Source organism: Engystomops pustulosus, chromosome 2 (genome assembly GCF_040894005.1).
Source record: "Engystomops pustulosus chromosome 2, aEngPut4.maternal, whole genome shotgun sequence".
NCBI classification, from domain to species: Eukaryota; Metazoa; Chordata; class Amphibia; order Anura; family Leptodactylidae; genus Engystomops; species Engystomops pustulosus.
This window is the reverse complement of record NC_092412.1, coordinates 67,626,944-67,647,056: the sequence shown is the minus strand read 5'-3', so window position 1 is coordinate 67,647,056 and position 20,113 is coordinate 67,626,944. Positions and strand designations below refer to the sequence as shown.

The 20,113-nt window shown below is 41.0% G+C and overlaps 1 protein-coding gene across 3 annotated transcripts; it reads left to right on the top strand.

The window, feature by feature from the left end:
* The first annotated feature begins 3,916 nt into the window (after positions 1–3,916).
* CCDC65 (coiled-coil domain containing 65) lies at positions 3,917–18,386 on the top strand. 3 transcript variants are annotated; one of them, XM_072135143.1, is made up of 9 exons: positions 3,917–4,100; positions 7,300–7,477; positions 9,343–9,510; positions 10,960–11,129; positions 13,314–13,452; positions 13,921–14,118; positions 15,058–15,276; positions 15,828–15,980; positions 17,861–18,386. In XM_072135143.1, exons 1-9 carry the CDS (start codon positions 3,952–3,954, stop codon positions 18,176–18,178), a joined length of 1,692 nt encoding a protein of 563 aa, XP_071991244.1. In that variant the 5' UTR covers positions 3,917–3,951; the 3' UTR covers positions 18,179–18,386. The 3 variants fall into 3 exon arrangements, with proteins under 3 accessions (XP_071991244.1, XP_071991246.1, XP_071991245.1); XM_072135145.1 differs by having other exon boundaries at positions 3,994–4,100; positions 7,326–7,477; XM_072135144.1 differs by lacking the exon at positions 3,917–4,100 and adding an exon at positions 4,107–4,133.
* The last annotated feature ends 1,727 nt before the right edge of the window (positions 18,387–20,113 follow it).

The following is a 20,113-nucleotide window of genomic DNA, read 5'->3' as shown; positions in this document are numbered from 1 at the left end:
GACACTGCCTGGGTATTTATAGGTAATGTAGAACTAACAAAGAGAAATATGCTTGTGTCAGCACTGGTAAATGACCTACATTAGACAGTAAATTGTAGCAAATACACACAGGTTTTTTTTATTCAACGTACCGTATTTTTCGGCCTATAAGGCGCACCAAAAATCCTTTAATTTTCTCAGAAATCAAAGGTGCGCCTTATATATGAACTTATACAGAAATGTACTACAGACAAGATGTACTGTACATTTACCAGTGTTTAATAGCTCCATCCCCAGAAATGTCCTGCACCTTCCCACACAGTATACAGGGTCCCTAGCTCCTGAAGTGCCCTGGCACCACAACTAACATTGTGCCCATCCTGCCCTCCCCTAGCACAGAGACCGGAGCTGCCATAGTGCCGACCACGAGGCAATCATCATCATCAGTAAAAAAAATCCCCCATACCTGCCAGCCCTGTAACAGGGGAAAGAGAAGGAGCCACAGGGAACCCCACAGGAATAACACCCTGCCTGAGGAGGGAAGGAGAAGGGGCAGAGGGAGACCGCTTAACCCCTGCTGCATCACCCTGCATTAACCCCCAGCAGCCCATACCTCTGAGATCGGAGCTCTCTGACACGCTGAAGACAAGTTTCCCGGGAAGTGTAGCTGGCTTGAACTGTGCACAGGTCATTTTTAGGTACTGCATTTGATCCTGAGCCTTATACTCCAGTGCGCCTTATATATGAACCTAGATGTCTTAGCAGGCATTTATTAGAGGTGCGCCTTATAGTCCGGTGCGCCTTATAGTCTGAAAAATACGCTAGATCAATATGAGAACGATACCTAAAATCGTGCAGGGTCCTTGCACATAAGAATCCCAACATATACATTCAATTCCAATAATAACAATAAAACATGTTGAACACACTAAAAAGAAAACCTGATGGAGAAAGATAACATCTACTTATATAGATCCTATTGGAGCTGTAATGTTCAAAGATGTCTGGAAATCTGGAACGTTAAAAATCAATAGGTCCAATATATCTGTAACAAGCCAGGCCAATCAATGATCTGGTTAACTAAAGGGATTGGAAATCCAAAAGTTGAATAGTTGTGGTTATGCAGCAGTTAGTATTTATACTTAACCCCTTCACGCTCCGCACCGTATATGTACAGCGCAGAGGCTATATGAAGAGGGCTCACGGGCAGAGCCCTCTTCATACAGAGGTGGGGTTTGCTGCATATGACAGCCAGCACCCACCGCTAACAACCGCGGTCTGTGCCGGCACCGATTGCAGGTATTAACCGTTCTGATGTTGCCGACAGCAGGGTGCAGCAATCTGTTCCCACGACAGCCTCGGGTCCTTGTCAGTGGCTTATTGAAGGACACATTTTTCAACAATAAACATTTAAAACGGCAACATCTCTTTTTATCGCTATAGTTTTCACTTATGATGCGTGCACAGAAGAAAATGTGAGTGAAGTGTTAGGTCATAAAAGTTGTGTACATCGTATTCTTTAAAGTAACTCATATACATTGTAATCTTTAAAGTATATGGTCATGATTGACCCAGAAAGAAGTGGGGTTAAACATGAAAAATGTTGGTAAATTGATTATGTGTTAAAAAGCCTGTTACCGCAGGGGGAGTGCAGCAGTACATTGAAAGCTCACACACCAGTGCACCACGTCCTGCTACAATCTAAATACAGGTTCACAGTCCTGTGTCTACTATCATATACACATAGTTATGGTTACACAGATCACCAGGGCTTGTACCAAACACTCTCTGCAGCTTTGTACGGCCCCTTTAAATCTTGCATGCAAAAACTGAAGAGGGTTAACATTTGTGTGTATTAACAACTAAATATATTATGTAAATATAATATAAATAGGGGACATTCCTGACTGTCTTTTAACCCCTTAGCGCACAAGGACATCCTACTACGTCCTGGTGCTGTGGGGAGTTATGGAGAGAGCTCGCAGCTGAGCCGATGCGCACCGCCATCTTTAAAAAAAATTAACCCCTTAACGCTCTGCGCCGTAGCTCTACGGCGCAGAGGTATAGGGAATGTATGAAGAGGGCTCACGGGCTGAGACCTCTTCATACAGAGGTGGGGGTTGTTGCATATTGCAGCAAACCCCCACTGCTAATAACCGCGGTCAGTGCTTGTACCATTCGCGGCTATTAACCTGTCCTTTGCCGTCGGCGACATTTAAAAGACGGCGGCACGCGGGCCGTCTTCGTTTGACCCGAGGCTATCTGGCCTCTGCAGATTCGTTACAATGAGCCAGTGGCTCATTGTAATGAATGAGCTGCAAAAATGCCATATATTGCAATACAGAAGTATTGCAGTATATGGTAGGAACGATCTGACCTTCTAGGGCAGTGGTGGCAAACCTATGGCACGGGTGCCAGAGGTGGCACTCTGAGCCCTTTCTGTGGGCACCCAGCACAGAATTTACCAGATAGGACTCAAGGCTTCCTCCTGCAGTCCAAGACAGCCCAGGACGTGCCATGCTCAGAGCTATTTTAAAGTGACACATACTTGGCTGCCAGGACTACAGGAGGAGCGAGAAGGTGTGCACAGAGATTATCATTGGAGCTCCTGCTTTGGGTCCCCTGATTCTTCCTTTTCAGGGGACACTGGAGGGAAGCTACAATCCAGATGTCTTCTGCATTGGTGTCCTCAGGACGCCATTACAATTGAAACTTGTGATACAGCAGAGATCAATAGGTTACTGCTCAAATTGTCATGTTGGCACTTTGCAACATAAAAGTGAGTTTTGGTTGTAGTTTGGGCACTCTATCTCTAAAAGGTTCGCCATCACTGATCTAGGGTTAATGTACCCTAGATGGTCTAAGAATTAGTGAAAAAAAGAAAAGAAAAAAAAAGTTTAAAAAATAAAAAAATTAATAAAATATTAAAAATTCAAATCACCCCCCCTTTTGCTAGAACCGATATAAAACATAATAAACAGTAAAAATCACAGACTCATTAGGTATCGCCGCGTCCCAAAATGCCCGATCTATCAAAATATAAAAACGGTTACGGCCGGCGGTGACCTCCGAGACGGGAAATGGTGCCCAAATGTCCGAAATGCGACTTTTACACATTTTTACATCACATAAAAAAATGGAATAAAAAAGTATCAAAATGTCGCACAGACCTAAAAATGGGAGCAATGCAAACGTCGGCTCATTTCGCAAAAAAAATGACACCTCACACAGCTCCGTGCACCAAAGTATGAAAAAGTTATTAGCTTCAGAAGATGGCAAAAATTTTTAAAAATGTATTAAAACACAATAAAACCTATATAAATTTGGTATCACCGCGATCGCACCGAACCAAAGAATAAAGTAGGAGTGTTATTTGGAGCAAAGAGTGAAAGTCGTAAATACTGAGCCCACAAGAACATGACGAACGTGCAGGTTTTTTTTCAATTTTTCCACATTTGGAATTTTTTTTCAGCTTCGCAGTACACGGCATGTTAAAATAAATAACATTACGGGAAAGTAAAATTTGTTACGCACAAAATAAGCCCTCACACAGGTCTGTACACATAAAAATGAAAAAGTTATGGATTTTTGAAGGTGGAGAGCGAGAAATGAGCGAAAAAAAACCTGCATCCTTAAGGGGTTAAAAAGTAAAAGTTTAAATCACCTCCTTTCCCTAAGAACACATATAAAAATAAACAAAGTGTAAAAATCATAAACATGTTAGGTATCGCTGCGTCCCAGAATGCCTGTTCTATCAAAATACAAAAAAGATTATTTCTGCCTGTAAACACTGTAACGGTAAATAGCATAAAATAAAGCATACAGTACTTTGTGCATTAGAAACACAACATGTGGTGACGTAATACGCTGTGCTTATGACATCACGTGCTGCAGTGTAGTCTCTGATCACAGCTGTGCTGCACACACGCTCAGCATGCCATCACGCCTCTCCTTATTACGCCACGCCGCCCCATGATTACGTCACTGCCGCCCTTACACCACGTGACACACAAACTGCAGCATCGAAGGAACCTTCGGCTCCTCCCGCAGTCTCCGCCCCTCCGTAGTTGTCTTGTTGCTAGGAGACGGAGGAAACTCAGCAGAAAGCGCTGTGGATCCAGGTAATGAGGGGGATGGACGGAACCCGGTATCAGGTCATTACACTGCACATAACGCTGCGGTACCGCGGTACTGAAGACGGGAGGGCATGTGTGAGAGGTGTCCCTGGTGTTATACACTGGAGAAATGTTATGTTTGTATTATTAAATGGATCGCTGTATGTGAAAGGAGTGTATGCAGATGGGCACTCCCCAGAGGTGACATGCACGCTCACCCCATCATCTGAGGGTATAGCAAGTAGTGATCAGTGGGGTCTAAAGCATAGGGTGAGGACCCTGGAGTTCTCACATTTATTACCAGGCCTCTACCAGGTGATATATTTTAGGATGATTGATTCTTCACATACAGTATTTAATAAAATAAAGCATCTTGGCATGACTTCTTCATGAAAATATATATCCTATGGAGACTTATGTGTTACCATGTAAAACAATATAAATAGATCAGCTGCTTCGTCACATTAAAGGAAATGAAACTGCATAGTGATAAACCGGGGGCAATTACTATAGTCTCATGTGACTGTGATAATCTTCTTATATTTCTTATCCATGGCCTCCTTCCCTCCAAAATCAACTTTTACAATTATGTTAATGAGCCAGTAGAGCTCTGGGGATGTTACCAGAGCCCCTCCACGCTGAAGATTCACAGGCTGTTGCACTGTGCAGAAACGCTGAGGGTGCAGGGAGAGGGGAGACAGTGTACCAGCCTGTAAAGCTGGAGCATGGAGAGGCTCCTGTAATGGAGCACCATTTTAAAAGTTGATTTTAAAAGGAAGGAGTCCATGGTAACAAATATAAGATGATTACCACAGTCACTGTGCCTGGATCTATGAGTAAGTGTCCCTGGTTTATCATGATGGATTTTGATGGTAGATTTCTTTTAAAGGACATCTATCACCAAATCAAGGATTGTAAACCAAGAGCACTTACATGCTGGTGTGTGCCCCCCTCTGGCAGCATCTGCTCTTCTTATACCTTGTTTTTTTTTTTTTTAAAGGCTTTTACAATTATGCAAATGAGCCTGTGGGGCTCCAGGCTCCATAGGAGTTAATGGAGCCTGGAGCCCCTCCGGCTAATTTGCATAATTTTTAAAGCCATTTTTTTTCTTAAAAACAAGAGCATAAGAAGCTAAAAGAAAAGCAGATTCTGACAGAGGGGGTACACACCAGTACGTCTGTATGTTTAGTTTACAATGCTTGATCTGGTGATAGATGACCCTTAAGAAGCCGCCAATCATACAAGCCAAGTAAATGGAACTTCCAGCACTTGGAAGGCAATCCAGGATAATTATTTATCTTTCATTTCATACTATTTAAAATTTGGTAAACCAGGACATCCATACCCATAAGTTTTATTGTGTAGCTTTATTCATAGTCTAGCCCAGTGGTAGTGCACATATGGCACATTTACCAGAGGTGGCCCTCTGCGGTCACTCTCTGGGCACCAAGGCTGTCTTCCTAGACCGTAGTTCACCAGACAGGACTCAAGACTTTCTCCTATAGTTACAGGCAGCCCAAAAAGTGTTGTGTTCAGTCCTCTCCATAGCCAATAAGTCTTTACTACTAGTACCAATCGCGGGTGTTAACGCTCACACTGGTGAGCGGCGATCCGTTGCCATGACAGCCTTGGGTCTTCCCAACACTTGAGGCTGTCTCGTTTCAATCCAATGGTCACAATGTGCGATCTGCACATTGTAATGAATGAGGAGGAAAATCCCCATATACTGCCTTACTGTAGTACGGCAGTATATGGTAGGATCAATCGGACAACCTATACACATTAGGTATGGTCGCCTCCCAAAATTCCTCTTCTAGCAAAATATAATAATTGTTTTTCTCTGCATTTAACCCCGTAACAGAAAATGGCACCCAAAGTCAAAAATGGCACTTTTTTGCCATTTTGAAAAATATCAAAAAATCTATAAAAAGTGATCAAAAGGTTGTACAGTCCTAAAAATGGTAGCATTGAAAATGACACCACCCACAGCTCTGTACACCAAAGTATAAAAAAGTTATTAGCGCCAGAAGATGGCAAAATAAAAAAAAGATTTCTACTCGGGTTTTTAATATTTGCAAATGCATGAAAACATTATAAAACCTATACAAATGTGGTATCCCCGTGAATGCGCTGACCCAAAGAATAAAGTAGACCTGTCATTTGTGGAGCACAGTGAAAGCTGTAATATCCAAGCCCACAAGAAAACGCTGCAAATGCGTATTTTCACCAATTTCACTGCATTTTGAATTTTTTTCCCGCTTCCCAGTACACGGCATGGAATATTTAATACCATCACTATGAAGTGAAATTTGTTACACAGAAAACAAGCCACCCCAGACGTGTAAAAAAAAAAGTTATAGATTTTTGATTGTGGGGAGTGAAAAATGAAAATGAAAAAACAAAAAAGGGCAAGGTCCTTAAAGGGTTAAAGTTACATATCGTTGGGTGTCTGGAACTGCAGGAGGTTTAGACTAAGTTGGATTGGAGCTCTTGCTTTGGGCCTCACAATTCTATCTTTTCATGGGACCTACAGGGAAGCTACAGCTACATTGATAACCTGAATTTCTCCCCTTCTTTCTAATGTATTGGTGTTCTCAGGATGCTGCTACAATTGAAAGCTGTGACAGAGCAGAGAGCAGTAAGTTACTGTGGCAAAGTGCTGGCACTTTGCGAAAAATAAGTGTGTATGGGTCGCCATCACTGGTCCAGTCCAAACTAAATTCTTTTGGTGCAATGCTAATACAAAATGTATTTATAGAAGTCCTGTCCTCTCTCCTGACATATCTGTTTTAGTAGAGGTTTCTATTCATAACATTTCTGTAATCTTTCTGAGTATTTGAGGTGTTGAAGGTTTTGTATGTTTATCACTGAATAGACAGCATCAGGCAGTACAGGATCACGCTCCTGCCTAGTGGTGCTCAGTTGTCAATGTATTCCTACATTTCTAGCAAGAATAACAGAGGAAGGACACTACATAAAGCTATAGGAGAAAATGCTCAATAATTTTTATTTTATAAAAAATAAAAGTAGTTAGCAATAAAATAAAAAAGGGGTTGTCCCATTAGTGTTGGCCACTTAGTGCATTCAGTGATCTCAAGAATAGGACCTGCTGCTGATGGAGAGAACACTGTAAGTTTTTCTCACACATTGATTTGTATACAGGACTAAAACTTCTTGGTTATTCTGACTGTTTATTCACTTTAAGGCCTGGACTTCACTTATTTCTTGCAGATTACACCACCATGCCGAAGAAAGGCAAAAAGAAGTCTGCCAAGTTGAGTCGTATGTCTGAAGAGGAGAGGTTACTGTACATGCAGCAGAAAATGATGGCGGAGGAAGAGCAGAATAAGAAGAAAGAAGACCTGTTGATGCAGTTCCTAAAGGTTCTCATTCAGTGTTATTAATGTATACCCTTTAAAATATTTTTCATCTGATATAAATGAGATAGAAAATGAAATTAATCAGATCTGCTACAACAATATCAAACATTAAAGGGAACCTGCCATTTAAAGGGAACCTGTCACCAGGGACCTCATTTTCACTAAAGACAGATTGTAAAAGCCCATTACAGCTGCAGTGCAAATCTGCCTCTCTGCCTTTTCTAAGCATTTGCATTACAATATAATTGTATGTTATAACTTATCTTGCACCCTGACAAAATACAGGGGCTGGACTTTGGTTTGGATGCATTTAAAAAAAAAAACATGTGCCTAGTCTGTGTTACTCACTCCTGAGAGCTTGCCCCCCACATCTTTGCCATCTATTATTGCTGAGCAAATCTTTTGTCCCATCCTGCATGTAGTATGGTTATGCCAGTCTGTATGTATGGTTAGGAAGTAAGAGTTCTCCTTATGGAGACTGACAATTAAGGCCACCTTTAGTCCTCTTCTTCTAAGTCCACCCTGCTGTCAAGGGAGGCGTAGTCTCTAAGCTGGCTCAAGACTAGCCGGTGACAGTCCTGGATGGACAAAGTTTCTCTGTGAAGGGTGAGGCGCCTCCTGGCGTACCACAAGACGTCTTTGAAGCAGTTTATAAGACAGCAGGCATCCTGGATGGCTCCCACCGTGTGGGTGCCTTGGAACAGGCAATAAAGTGCAGCGTGGCACGTCATGGTGTTCCTGGGCACAGAAAGAAGAAGTTCGTGATCCAGAGCTTTCAACAGGCCCCGAGCAAAGGGGCACTCCCAGAACAAGTGCAATGATGTCTCCTCCACAAAGGGACACCGGTAGTACTGGGTTTTGCTCAGGTTGCGGGCTGCCATAAATGACCGGGTGGGGAGGCCATCCATGACAGATCCTTGTGCCAGTTGTTAAGCCTTTCACACGACATGTTGGACCACACGGTGTCCATGGTGCTGGTGGTCAGCCACGGAACACCCTCCAGATGTTGATCCCTCACAAATTTCACCGCCTTGGCATAGTTCCGGGGAGGATCCCAGTTGTAAGGGAAGGAGCTGTTCCACTTGTCCCAACCAAGCCCCCGCCACAGGGGAAGAAGGAAAAAGCGGGACACGGACTTTCCGACAGAGTCCCTTGGTGTTCGCAGAGTTCTTCATGTCACACACAAAAGAAATCCAAAGCAAAGTGGGGATGTCGGGGATGCCCTTACCCCCCTTGTGAGGCTCCTTGTACATGACAGAACTTTTGACTCTGTCCATCTTTGAACCCCAAACAAACTTAAACACGGTCCAGGTAACCCATGTCGCCCTAAAATACCTTGTAAGGCAGCTCCTTTACCCTCAAGCATGACAAGGCTTGTGACTAGGGTCAGGAAGTAAGAGTTCTCCTTACGGAGACTCAATATTAACTCTTACTTCCCGACCCTAGTCACAAACCTCTCACTCAGCCAAACCAGTTCCCTACAATGTACTGAAGAGACCCAATCAGGTCAAAACAGTGTTGTTTACAGTTGGGAGTCTGTTCCTTCTGATATAGATATACTGGTTTGGTTTTAATCCCACATCATGTCATAAGGTTTCCTGAGGTGATGTCAAGGGGGCTTCCTTAATAAGGTGTGGTTTTCCTTATCCCCATCCTGGAAAACGTATTTGCATGTTTTCCTAGAATATGGTCACTAGGCCTAGCAGTGTTATTTGCTCAGTTTTCAGTATCCTATATCTTGACAAGTGAATATAAAAGAAGTAATGTTAACTTTATTCTGTATTTTGTAATCCCAGGATGAATGCTGATAAATATAGTTATGTTCTTATTTCTGATGATTTTTACACATGCACAATCCCTCTGTACAGGAGAAACTTGCTAGAGAAGAACAAAGCAGCAAAATGAATATGAACAAGCTGAATGTACAGTGGCGGACTGTACTGCGAGAAGTGAAGGCCAAGGAGCTGCGCAAAGATATAGAGATTCTCCATCAGACGTTTGAAAGAGTTGTGGACTGCAAGGACAATGTCATCAAGGTGAGATATCAGAATGTAACATTAAAGGGGTTTACCAAGTTTCATTGATATTTTCTATTTAAAGTGAATAGAGGATAACAACTTGGTATAACCCATTTAAGACTGAGAGGCAAAGAACCAGGCAATGATTGGGAATGGAGATTGTTGTCTGCTCATTGGAGACATTTATCATAGGCCGGAGCTCCAGCCTCCCAATGTATCTGGCTGTCAATTTTATGGCACGTTCTGCCTGGCTTAGAATTGTGCTATAGCCTGCAAACTTTCAGGCCTGAATGTTTGCAGGCTATAACTAGTATGCTGGCCATGCTCCCCTCCATGCCCCTTCACACTCATTTTCCATGGAGATGGCCTGAAGGGTGAAATAATCGCAATTATTGGTTCACTAGTAATTACTACTTTTTTAGGACTTGCACACCCCCATTGTGTGTACTGTATGTACGTACATTCAGAAATCATCTCTGCTGTCCAGGGTTAAATGAAACATTTAATTCTATACCGATTTTAGTTGGAGGCAGTATGGGCCTTGTTTTCAGTGGGACAGATGAGGATAGTCAGAGATGCGTACACACAGCTCATAGATAATGCAGGAAAAGTCTGTTACTGTTGCAACTCTCCAAACCTATTGTTTCTGTTAAAACTACATGTTAACCCATTATAATCAAATCCAGCACTGTGTTTCATCTGCCAGTTTCTTATCCCTTGTAGGTGTTACTGAAGGTACCAGTATTATGCATTAGTATTCTAGCACGTCTTCTCAGTGTGACTACTAACACTAGATCTGGCATTGTCAACCAAAAGCCACATCATCTGTTACCAAAGGCACGCAGAACTTTCTGATTGTCCAAGGTTCTTTTAAAGGGAGAAATGGACAGAGACAATAAAACATAGATGTTTTTCTTACCTGTGTCCCCTTCTGAAATCTCCTACCTCTGCATTCAATGAAGTTTTCGGTGTCTGTGTAGCAGACACAGCCAATGGGTGTTTATATTGGTATAGCAGAGATGCAATGACCATCATCACATATTACATCCTATACCCATTGATGAAGTGGAACCACATTTCTGTGCAAGGGTGAGAAATAAGGAGTTTTAGAGTTTCCTAAATCTGCACCTCCAGTATGCTGCTGCTGTAATTCCCATTCACTTTCTTCAGAGATACAAAAGAAAGAACGGAGGAGGGAACATCACTTTAGACCTAGTTGTTGATCCCAGAGAGGCCAGGATAGCATATAACATATTGCTACAGGACTCACATTTATCAGATATTCCGTCCATATGCTAAGAACAGTTGTATACTCCTTTTAGTTATATGGCTATATATCTGTGTGACTTGTGTGTATGTTTGAGTGTGCCACCTCCAGGGGCTATATGAATGTACAGCTCCGTGGAATATATCAGTGTGTATACCAGTGAATAGTGGATTCAAATACAGTATGAAATGTGCTTGCAGTCACTCATAAAGGACATAGATGAAGCAGAGGAGCAGTACACACATGCCCTGCGCAGTCACCTCCAGAACATTGACCAGTTATTGGAGCTGCAGAGAGAGCGCCTTGACCTGCTGCAAGAGGAGTATCAACAGGAGCTGCATACTGTACAGAAGGAATTTGATACTGAGAGGTTAGTATATTGGCTGCAACATTTGTAAGGTTAGAAGAGCTATTGGGTAACACGTGGTCTGTAGAACAATTGCTTTTCTGTAGCAGATGATCCGGTATGTACTTTTAGAAGAACTGGCATTTTATATCTTCCCAGAAATATTCTATAACATCCTCTGCTTCTGCATTTCTGCTGTACTTGCCCTTAAATTAGTGGATTACTTCCTGGTCAACCTTTATGGAAGTAGTCTATTTTTGGAAAGAAGAAAGAATATCCATAAAACTCAATACTTTTTGATGCTGCATATAAACAGCAACACCACATGAATACACAATGGCCCAACGGCTGACCAATGTGTTTCAACTTAAAAGTCTTTGTCAGGGTTTAACTTTGCCCTAAGTGGTTATTGGTGGTTAACATTCCAGTTCACTATTGCAATGTACACATATTTACCAGCCCTCATTGTTCATTCATTGATCCAACTTCCAAGAATTTAGGGAGTATAGACACAGGCGTGCTGAAGACTGTTCTGACGTATTGATTATAATAGTTCAGAAAGCAGCCTATTTGATTATTGCACATCATGTAGACTTCCTGCTACATCATTTGTCATATCTAAAGCATATATAATTCTTAAAGCTTTTAGGTGCTTAGGCATAATCTATTGATTTTTATAAAAGTGTGTTATTGTATTTTTTGATAATGTAGTGTTTCATGACTCGACCACTATTAAAATTTGGCTGACCCCTAGTGGTGAGAAAGCATGTTGTGTAAAGGAAATCTACCAGAAAAATCAAGCATGATAAACCAGGGACACTAGTAGATCCAGGCACCATGACTGTGGTAATCTAGTTATATTTTATATCTATGACCTCTTTCCTTCTAAAATCAGCTTTTATAATTATTCTAACAACCCCCAGAACCCATACGTCTCATTAGCATAAATGTAAAAGTTAATTTTAGAAGGAAGGAGGCCATGGATAACAAATATAAGAAGATTACCTAGATGACTAGATCTACGAGTAAGTGTCCCTGGTTTATCATGCTTGATATTATTGTTAGTTTAACTTTAAGACAATGTACAGGCAGTCCCGGGCTACGTACAAGATCGGTTCTGTATGTTTGTTCTTAAGTTAAATTTGTATGTAAGTCCGAACTGTATACTTTATAATTGTAACCCCAGCCAAATTTTTTTGGTCTCTCTGACTATTGGATTTTAAAAATGTTGGATTGTCATATTAACCAGGATTAACAATAAAGCCTAATTGCAGACACCTTAGCTGTTTATTGCAGCCTAAGGCTAAAGTACAGTAAATTACCAACATCCAGAGGTCTGTTTGTAACTAGGGGTCGTGTGTAACTGCCTGTATAGGCTAAAGCATTAAAGGGTTTACTGCTTCTGCAGAAAACCACTGGATGTCAGGGATGTAAGAGGAAGAAAACTATATACTCATCCATCCAGATGGCATCCCAGTCTCTGCAAAAGCAGAATACCCCTTTAAAGTCCAGATTACATTAGAATTTATTTAATACATTTAACTTGTTTGCATAGAGTGCATTACTTTTACATTACAAACTGATCATTGTAATATGCAGAAAATTACACTTTCAACGCTGACATTAATGTACAAACCCTCAATATAAGATGCTGGACTTTTACACTTTTGGTAGGATCTCTCCAGTTTATATGGCAACAAGGTCCAGATTTATCAAAGCCCCTGCGCCAGTTTTCTGTCTGACTTTGCACGTTCTTTTCAGTGCAAACTGCTTGCACATGTATTTAAGAAGTGTCCGAGACACATTTGTGGCACACGGGACACATCACTTTGTACTGCAGCTATACTGCGTTCCGGTGCTTAGACGGACCCTAAGCCACATTTACCATGCAAAGTCCGACAGAATTGTGTTGCATGCCCCGTGTTAAAGGTGCACCAAAAAAAGGGGTGTACTCTGTCGGAACAGTGCAGAGCACACCAGATCCATGAAGAACGTGCGCCAGAAATGATGAATCTGGCGCCCTCTGCACACTACACAGGCAAACTGCATTTAGTGCAGTTTGCACTGTTTTTAGTAAATGTGGGCCCTAACGTTACTATATTATTATTATTATTATTATTATAACGTTTTCCTATTATGTAATCATAGTTACGAGACTGTAATCTGCCCAGTCATCACTTCTTTACTAGAAATTATTTTCTTACACAGAAAGATGATCTTTGAGCAGAGCATGAAGGAGATATCCTACATACAGAATGTAATGCTGGCTATGGAACAAAACACTTCTGAAAGTGAGAATGAAGCTAAACAAGAATTTCAGAGTATGAGGGATGATATAAAAAACAAGGCAAGTTTTACTTATTCAAAGTGTTTATTGAAGTGTACACATTTTTGACATACAATTGAGCAATCTGACATTTTCCTAACCACTACACATACACACTTGATTCACTGGCAGCCTTCACTGTGGGTATTACCGGTTTAAAAAGGTTGTACCAAATTCAATTATTATTTCCTGTCAACCAGATAAGGGATAACAATATGGTCAGTTGGGGTTTGACTGCTGGGACCACGATCACGATAATGTGGGTCCTGTTCTCAATAATTGTTGGAGCCGCTAGTCAGGCAAATGTCATTCTGCTTCAATCAGTATAATGGGAACTCCTCAAATGACATGACTGTTACAGAGAGTGAATAAGAGGGCGAGAGATAACCAAGAGCTGTGCTCGGCAGTTTTTGTCATTCCCATAGTATTTTAAAGTCTATTGGTCTTTTCTTGTATAATTAAAACGCCTGCTCCTTCTGGGCTTGACAGAGTTTAGAGGAGAAACATTCCCTTCGTGTAACTCTGGAGGGAACAGTGGAGGACCTGTGGAAGCAGTTCCAGCAAGCCTTGAAGAACTACACAAACGCCACAGAGGACCGCAAAATTGCATTTGAAACATTAAAGGCAAAAGATGAAAAAAGTGCAGAAGAAATTGCTTATCAGATGAAAAAGCTTCAGAAGATTCAGGTAACTTGATATTCATATTTGTATGACATGGGTTTGTACAATAATGATTCTTTTGGGTAGAAAATGTATCTTGTTAGAAGTCAGTTTTGCTGTTGTTTGTATTGCCATCACATATATCAGATTTCACACAATGAGAAATTTAGGCTACACAGAGTTGTTTGCTGCATGATGAAAAGCATCAAAAAGATTTGTGTGTCTCGTTCTTAACTGAAAAGAAATTCTATAGCCAAATTTGAGAAAATCTGCGGGAAATGGATTGAAACACCAAAATCGCCATCACTATCATTGTTATAAATGAATTCAATATGAGCTCTCCCTAGCTTCTTAGGAGTGTGTGTGAGGCCAGGAGAAATAGTGAATAAATAAAATGCGATACATTGGGGGCGTTTAAGCCCTACCCCTGGGAGATGACTCTGGGGAGGGGGAGGTGGGGTTATTTTGTTACTGCATTCCATTTATTTGATGCTTTTTGCTGTGGACAAACTCCTAAAGGCTTGTTGTACTTCAGGACTAAAGGACAATGCAGGCCATGATTGGCCCGAGCCTGAGTATGTCTCCCCATAAAGTACACACAAGCGATTGTAATGTAATGTACGATTATTTGATTGTTTATTTTACAAAATCTAATAAAAATATGGAAAAAAGATAAAAAAAACACAAAAACTTTTTTGTGACTTTGCGACTTGTGACCAAATTGTAATTTTGTCCCCTATTACATAGACTAACATTTTGTCACTCGACATTCACAATGTAGCCCTAGCCTTACATATGTGTCTTGGGAGGTTGATTGACTCTCTATCATCTCACTACTGGGGAATAGTGACAATGTATACCGCTACAGACCTTGCCACATCCTGACAATGGGATTGTATTTCTGAAATGGAATATGTGGGATAGAGCTGAGAAGTGAAATTGCTGACCACTACTTCCCTTTTGTAGGAAACCATCACAACCTTGAGGAACAAGATTTCATCACACGCTCGTGAAAGTGATGAGCAGAACCGGCAACTACGGGAGGATAAGGAAGTGGTGCACAAGCAGTTCCAGAAGCTAAAAAGCCAGATGAACCAAGCCAGAGCCACAGAGCATAGCCACCTCACCACTCTGACTGTGCAGAGCAATGCTGCCCTCAAGGAACTCAGTAACATTATAGAGAAGGTATCGCCACATATAACACATATACACTGACAACATCTGGACATTTAAGATACAGCAGTTCGTCTGTATAAAGACACTGGAAAAAAACTGTAATTACCATGTATGTTGTTCTTGGGGATTTCGCATTGAAAAACCAATGGATTAATCTAATTAAATCTTTTGGCAGATCAAAAGGCACACCCATGGAACATATAAAAGTGTCATTCTTAGGCCATTGATCCTTTAGCATATGTATGATATTGGACAAGGGCAGATTTCACATGTGTGAACATAGTCAAACAATTCACATTATGCATTTTGCTGATTCAATGTTATCACAGAGACATTTTATCATCCCAAATCAATAGATACATAACTGTTCACTTCTTATTAGGCTGCAGTAGTGTGAGTTACATATAAGAATAAGACTGCACATAGTTTCTAAATGACATGGCTGAACCAGGAGATAAGGACGTTTTGGATGAACACAACAACCGCAGGCTTTGGACCTGTGACCTCAAGCATTTAGTACATAGCATGGAAGTAAATGTTACTGTTCTCTCTATGTGCAGGGAGAACAGATTCTCCGCTTGGCAGAAATGTGTCGTAAGCTTGAAACTGAGGAAGAAAAAGTCTTGCCATTCTACCCATCTTCCTTAAGTGAAGCAGAGAGGGAAGAGGCTGAGAGAGCCAGCATGGAGAAGCCTTCCGAGCAGCTGGCACAGGTGAGGACACATTTCACAAAGCTCACATTTTCTAAAAGACTGAGAGTACAGGATATTGGGGGTCATTTACGAAGGGCCCGAATTGCGTTTTTCTGTCGTGTTACCCGAATATTTCTGATTTGCGCCGATTTTCCCTGAATTGCCCCGGGATTTTAGCGCACGCGATCAGATTGTAGCGCATCGCGGCAGCATTCACATGACGGAAAACGGGAGGGCGTGGCCGTAAGAAACCCGACAGATTCGGAAAAACCGCCGTATTTAAAAAGAAAAGTGTCGCTTGACACGCACTTACCTGCACCCAGGGTAGGACGGTGAACTTCACTGAACCCCAATGGACACCTGCTGGACATCACACTACCTTAGTGAATCGCCAGAAGACCTGAATCCTCCACAGAGAACGCACCGCTGGATCGCGACAGGACCGGGTAAGTAAATCTGCCCCATTGTGTTAGATTACCCTCCCTACCTCCATAACTATTGAACATTAATAAAAGCCTGTACTCACAAAGGAGCTGTAAGATACTCATCATCCACTTTATAACAAAGTATCATCCCATTACCTCCCTCATATTCAGCAATAATAAGTTATGAAAAAATTATTGCAAGTGCAAGAACACCCGACTTACATACGATCCCTAGTTACAAACAAACCTTTGGTAATTGGTAATTTACTGTACTTTAGCCTTAGGCTACAATAAACAGCTATAACAGTTATCAAAGGTGTCTGCAATTAAGTTTTATTGTTAATCCTGATTCTTATGACAATCCAACATTTTTAAAATCCAATTGTCACAGAGACCAAAAAAGTTTTGACTGGGGTTACAATAATAAAATATACAGTTCCGACTTACATACAAACTCAACTTAAGAACAAACCTACAGAACCTATCTTGTACGTAACCCGAGGACTGTACTTAATTTATTCAAAGCACCTCTTTATGACAAATTAAAGCTGCTTTCATATTATCAATTTATATCATATTTTCAATCACATTTTTTCCCCCCAGAGATTACCCTTTCATGAACGGCCAAAATAAAATATACATTGGCTGTTCGTAAAGGGGTGTGTAGAGAGGATTTATGGACCGAGCCCTCTCCATATGCTGGGGGTATCAGCTGTTATTACAAAGTGGACACCTGCTGGTAACTGCTGCCTGGGCGCTGCCACCTTTAAATGCCAGTTGTTGCCCTCCGCCACATCATCAGCCTGTTAAAAGCTCCCACAGTTATCATTACTATCTCTGTCGGAGGAAGACTGCAATATAGTAGTAGAATATATCTACAATGTTCTGCATTACAGTTATAATGTAAGTAATCAGACAACTTAAAGGGAACCTGTCACTAGGAGACCCATTAGCACTTCTCCAGACCCCACAGAGCATAGTCCATACACTGCCAAAGAGTTTTTGTATAAAAAAATAGGTTTTACAAAAAAAAATAAAAAGTTATATAGGACCTTTTAATGCCATGTGCTCTGTGATCAGTCTATTTGTCCCCTGGGAGTGGCTATAGAGGAGCAGTTTTCCCGCTCCCCTGGGAACCCTGCACCATATTTCCTGCACCATATTTTTTACTAGTTCTCACCTGTTTAGGAATAAAAAAAATAATCACGTAAATCACCAGATTATTAGAGATGGGTCATATTTTGTGTGAGATGAGTCACTTTTAAAGGCTACAGGGGGAGTGTCACTTCAGGAACCCCTTTCTTCATTGCTATAATACCTTTAACAATGCCTTTGGGGTCATATCAAATAAAAGAATCTTTATTTTACAAGTATTGATGAGATTCTCATTATAAATGAATGGGGACAGAACTAATTTTTTTCTAGGTTAATTTAGTTATATCATTAAAATGTTTTGACATCTGATTTTTCCTCCAGTTGATGTTGGACTACACTACATTGGATCAGTTTTGGAAACGCTACAACAAGGTTCTTCTTGAGCGCTGGGCACTTGAACGTGAAAAAACTGTCCTGTCTCAAGATAACCAGAAACTGCGCATTTTGCTGAAGCAGTATTTGGATGGCATTTCTGTAAGCGATGAGGTTCTCTCCCAACACAACTCTCTACTAATTCTCAACAACCGCAGTAACCTCTCCCAAAAGGTTGCCCCACAAGTTCCTGTTACTGACAAGAGGGTTCAACGGCCTGTCCATAACATCATCGAGGCTGCTCATGTGGTCAGCCGCACACTGTGATAAGGCTGCTGCTCTACCACTAGGTTTGGTTGGGTAGAATTATATGTACATATATATATATATATATATATATATATATATATATATATGTACCTGTTGACGTTTAGGACTATTTTATTCCTAATAGATTTGTGAAGTTGTACAAATTCCAAATAAATTGTGACTAATTGCTGAAAACTGTAAAAATAATAAAAACCATGAAAATCTATCCTTATTGTTTGTAATTTCGCATATTATCTGGTCATTCCTTCTTCAGTGTCATCTATTAAGAGGAAGGGAGATAGAAGAGGATTGGGGTTACTCCATTTGTTAACTGTGTGTCCAAAGCCTTTGGGAGTAGAGTTTCGTCACAGCGACCTTAGACATTTTCAAATGAGTGAAAAGACTGACTCTACTTGACAACTCTATTCCCCATCATTGGTGCTTTTGCAGTATGGGGTTAAGCCAAAGCACTTTTCCTATGAGGACTTGACGACTAGGGACCATAATTGTCCTTACTAGTATTACAAGTAGGGCCCTCATTCCTATTGTCTCATTCTGTAATGTCTTATTTTTTTTGTATATTTTCTCCAGAACCTGTAAGGCGCTACGGAATTTGATGACGCTATATAAATAAAGATTATTATTATCAAGAATGGTATTTAGATATGATGTAGATGTGATTCACTGTTGGACCTACAGGACCTTTGAGGTTGTTAATTATCACATGGTCCTGTCATCATCTTAGGTTTTTTTTTACCCTGGGCTGAAGGAGTTGTATGGCAAAAATGCTTAAAGGGGTATTCCAGGAATCAGCATAATTCATATACAAATGGGCACTTAAAATATAAGCTAATATGTAATTAGTTGTTATTTAAAATTTTGCTCCGCTTAGCAGAAAATGCTGGTGACATAGACTGTAATGAAGAATTAAAATGCTACTGGCCCTTTAATCAGTCCATTAATTTCCTCCGCGCGGTCCGTTGCAGGACAGAAGATGGCCGCTGGTCACATGTCCACATCACATGTCCTACACCTGCCTGGGCAGGTCATGTGATCACCACTATGTTTGGCTGTTGCAGTGCATCCAGTATGGTCAGTGTTGTGGTGATGGCAGTTACACATCATTACTATGGTAACAGAGCAAGAAAGTCTGTTATATCATCAGAGCATAAGTAGTAGGAGGAGTTACTGAGAACTAAAGGATCATGGAACTTGTAGTTTCCAGTGGCGGCCATATTAGTGATAACTCCACCTACTTTAGAGAGGCCATAAACTTTGTAAATCATAAAATCAAATTATTTAAGCTCCGTTTTGTGACTAATGACATTGAGTATTGTTGTATTCATTTAGTTATATCATCATGGGTTTTTGTGTCAGACGTTCATATTCCCGGAATACACCTTTAAGGTTTGGGGTGGTACCCTAGACAGGAGCTTACTCTTGCCTACCCCTCGTCCAGTCCCTGGTCATCAACATCTCTGATCTAGACAATACCTTGCACTGCATGCTTTCACCTGTGTCCAATCCCCCGTCTTCTCTAAGTTTGGTGTCTTGAGTCTTCCTAAAAACGGTCCTGTCTTGGAGGACCTAATGTGTCCATACATTTGAAAGACATCTGATTTCAGCAGGCAGGATCTCCCATCATTTACTATGCATGAAAAGAAGCTGCGAGATTACCCTCCTTGAAAGTAAAGTAAGGAAACGGCGCCCTCTTGTGGAGATTGTGGAAACCATTGCTCTTTTCAGAAAACCTGAAGGCTAGTAACAGTGTTTGATTGTCTAAATGTATTCAGGCCTAGATATAGATTTAATGTAAAAATGCCATATGCTGCAACACCTTAGTATCGCATAGAATGGTAATAAGTGATCAGATAATATGTTTACGCCGTCACACTCGTAGTACCCCCGTTGTACCACAAAAGAATAGAGCTCCATTCGCTTTCTATGGAACAA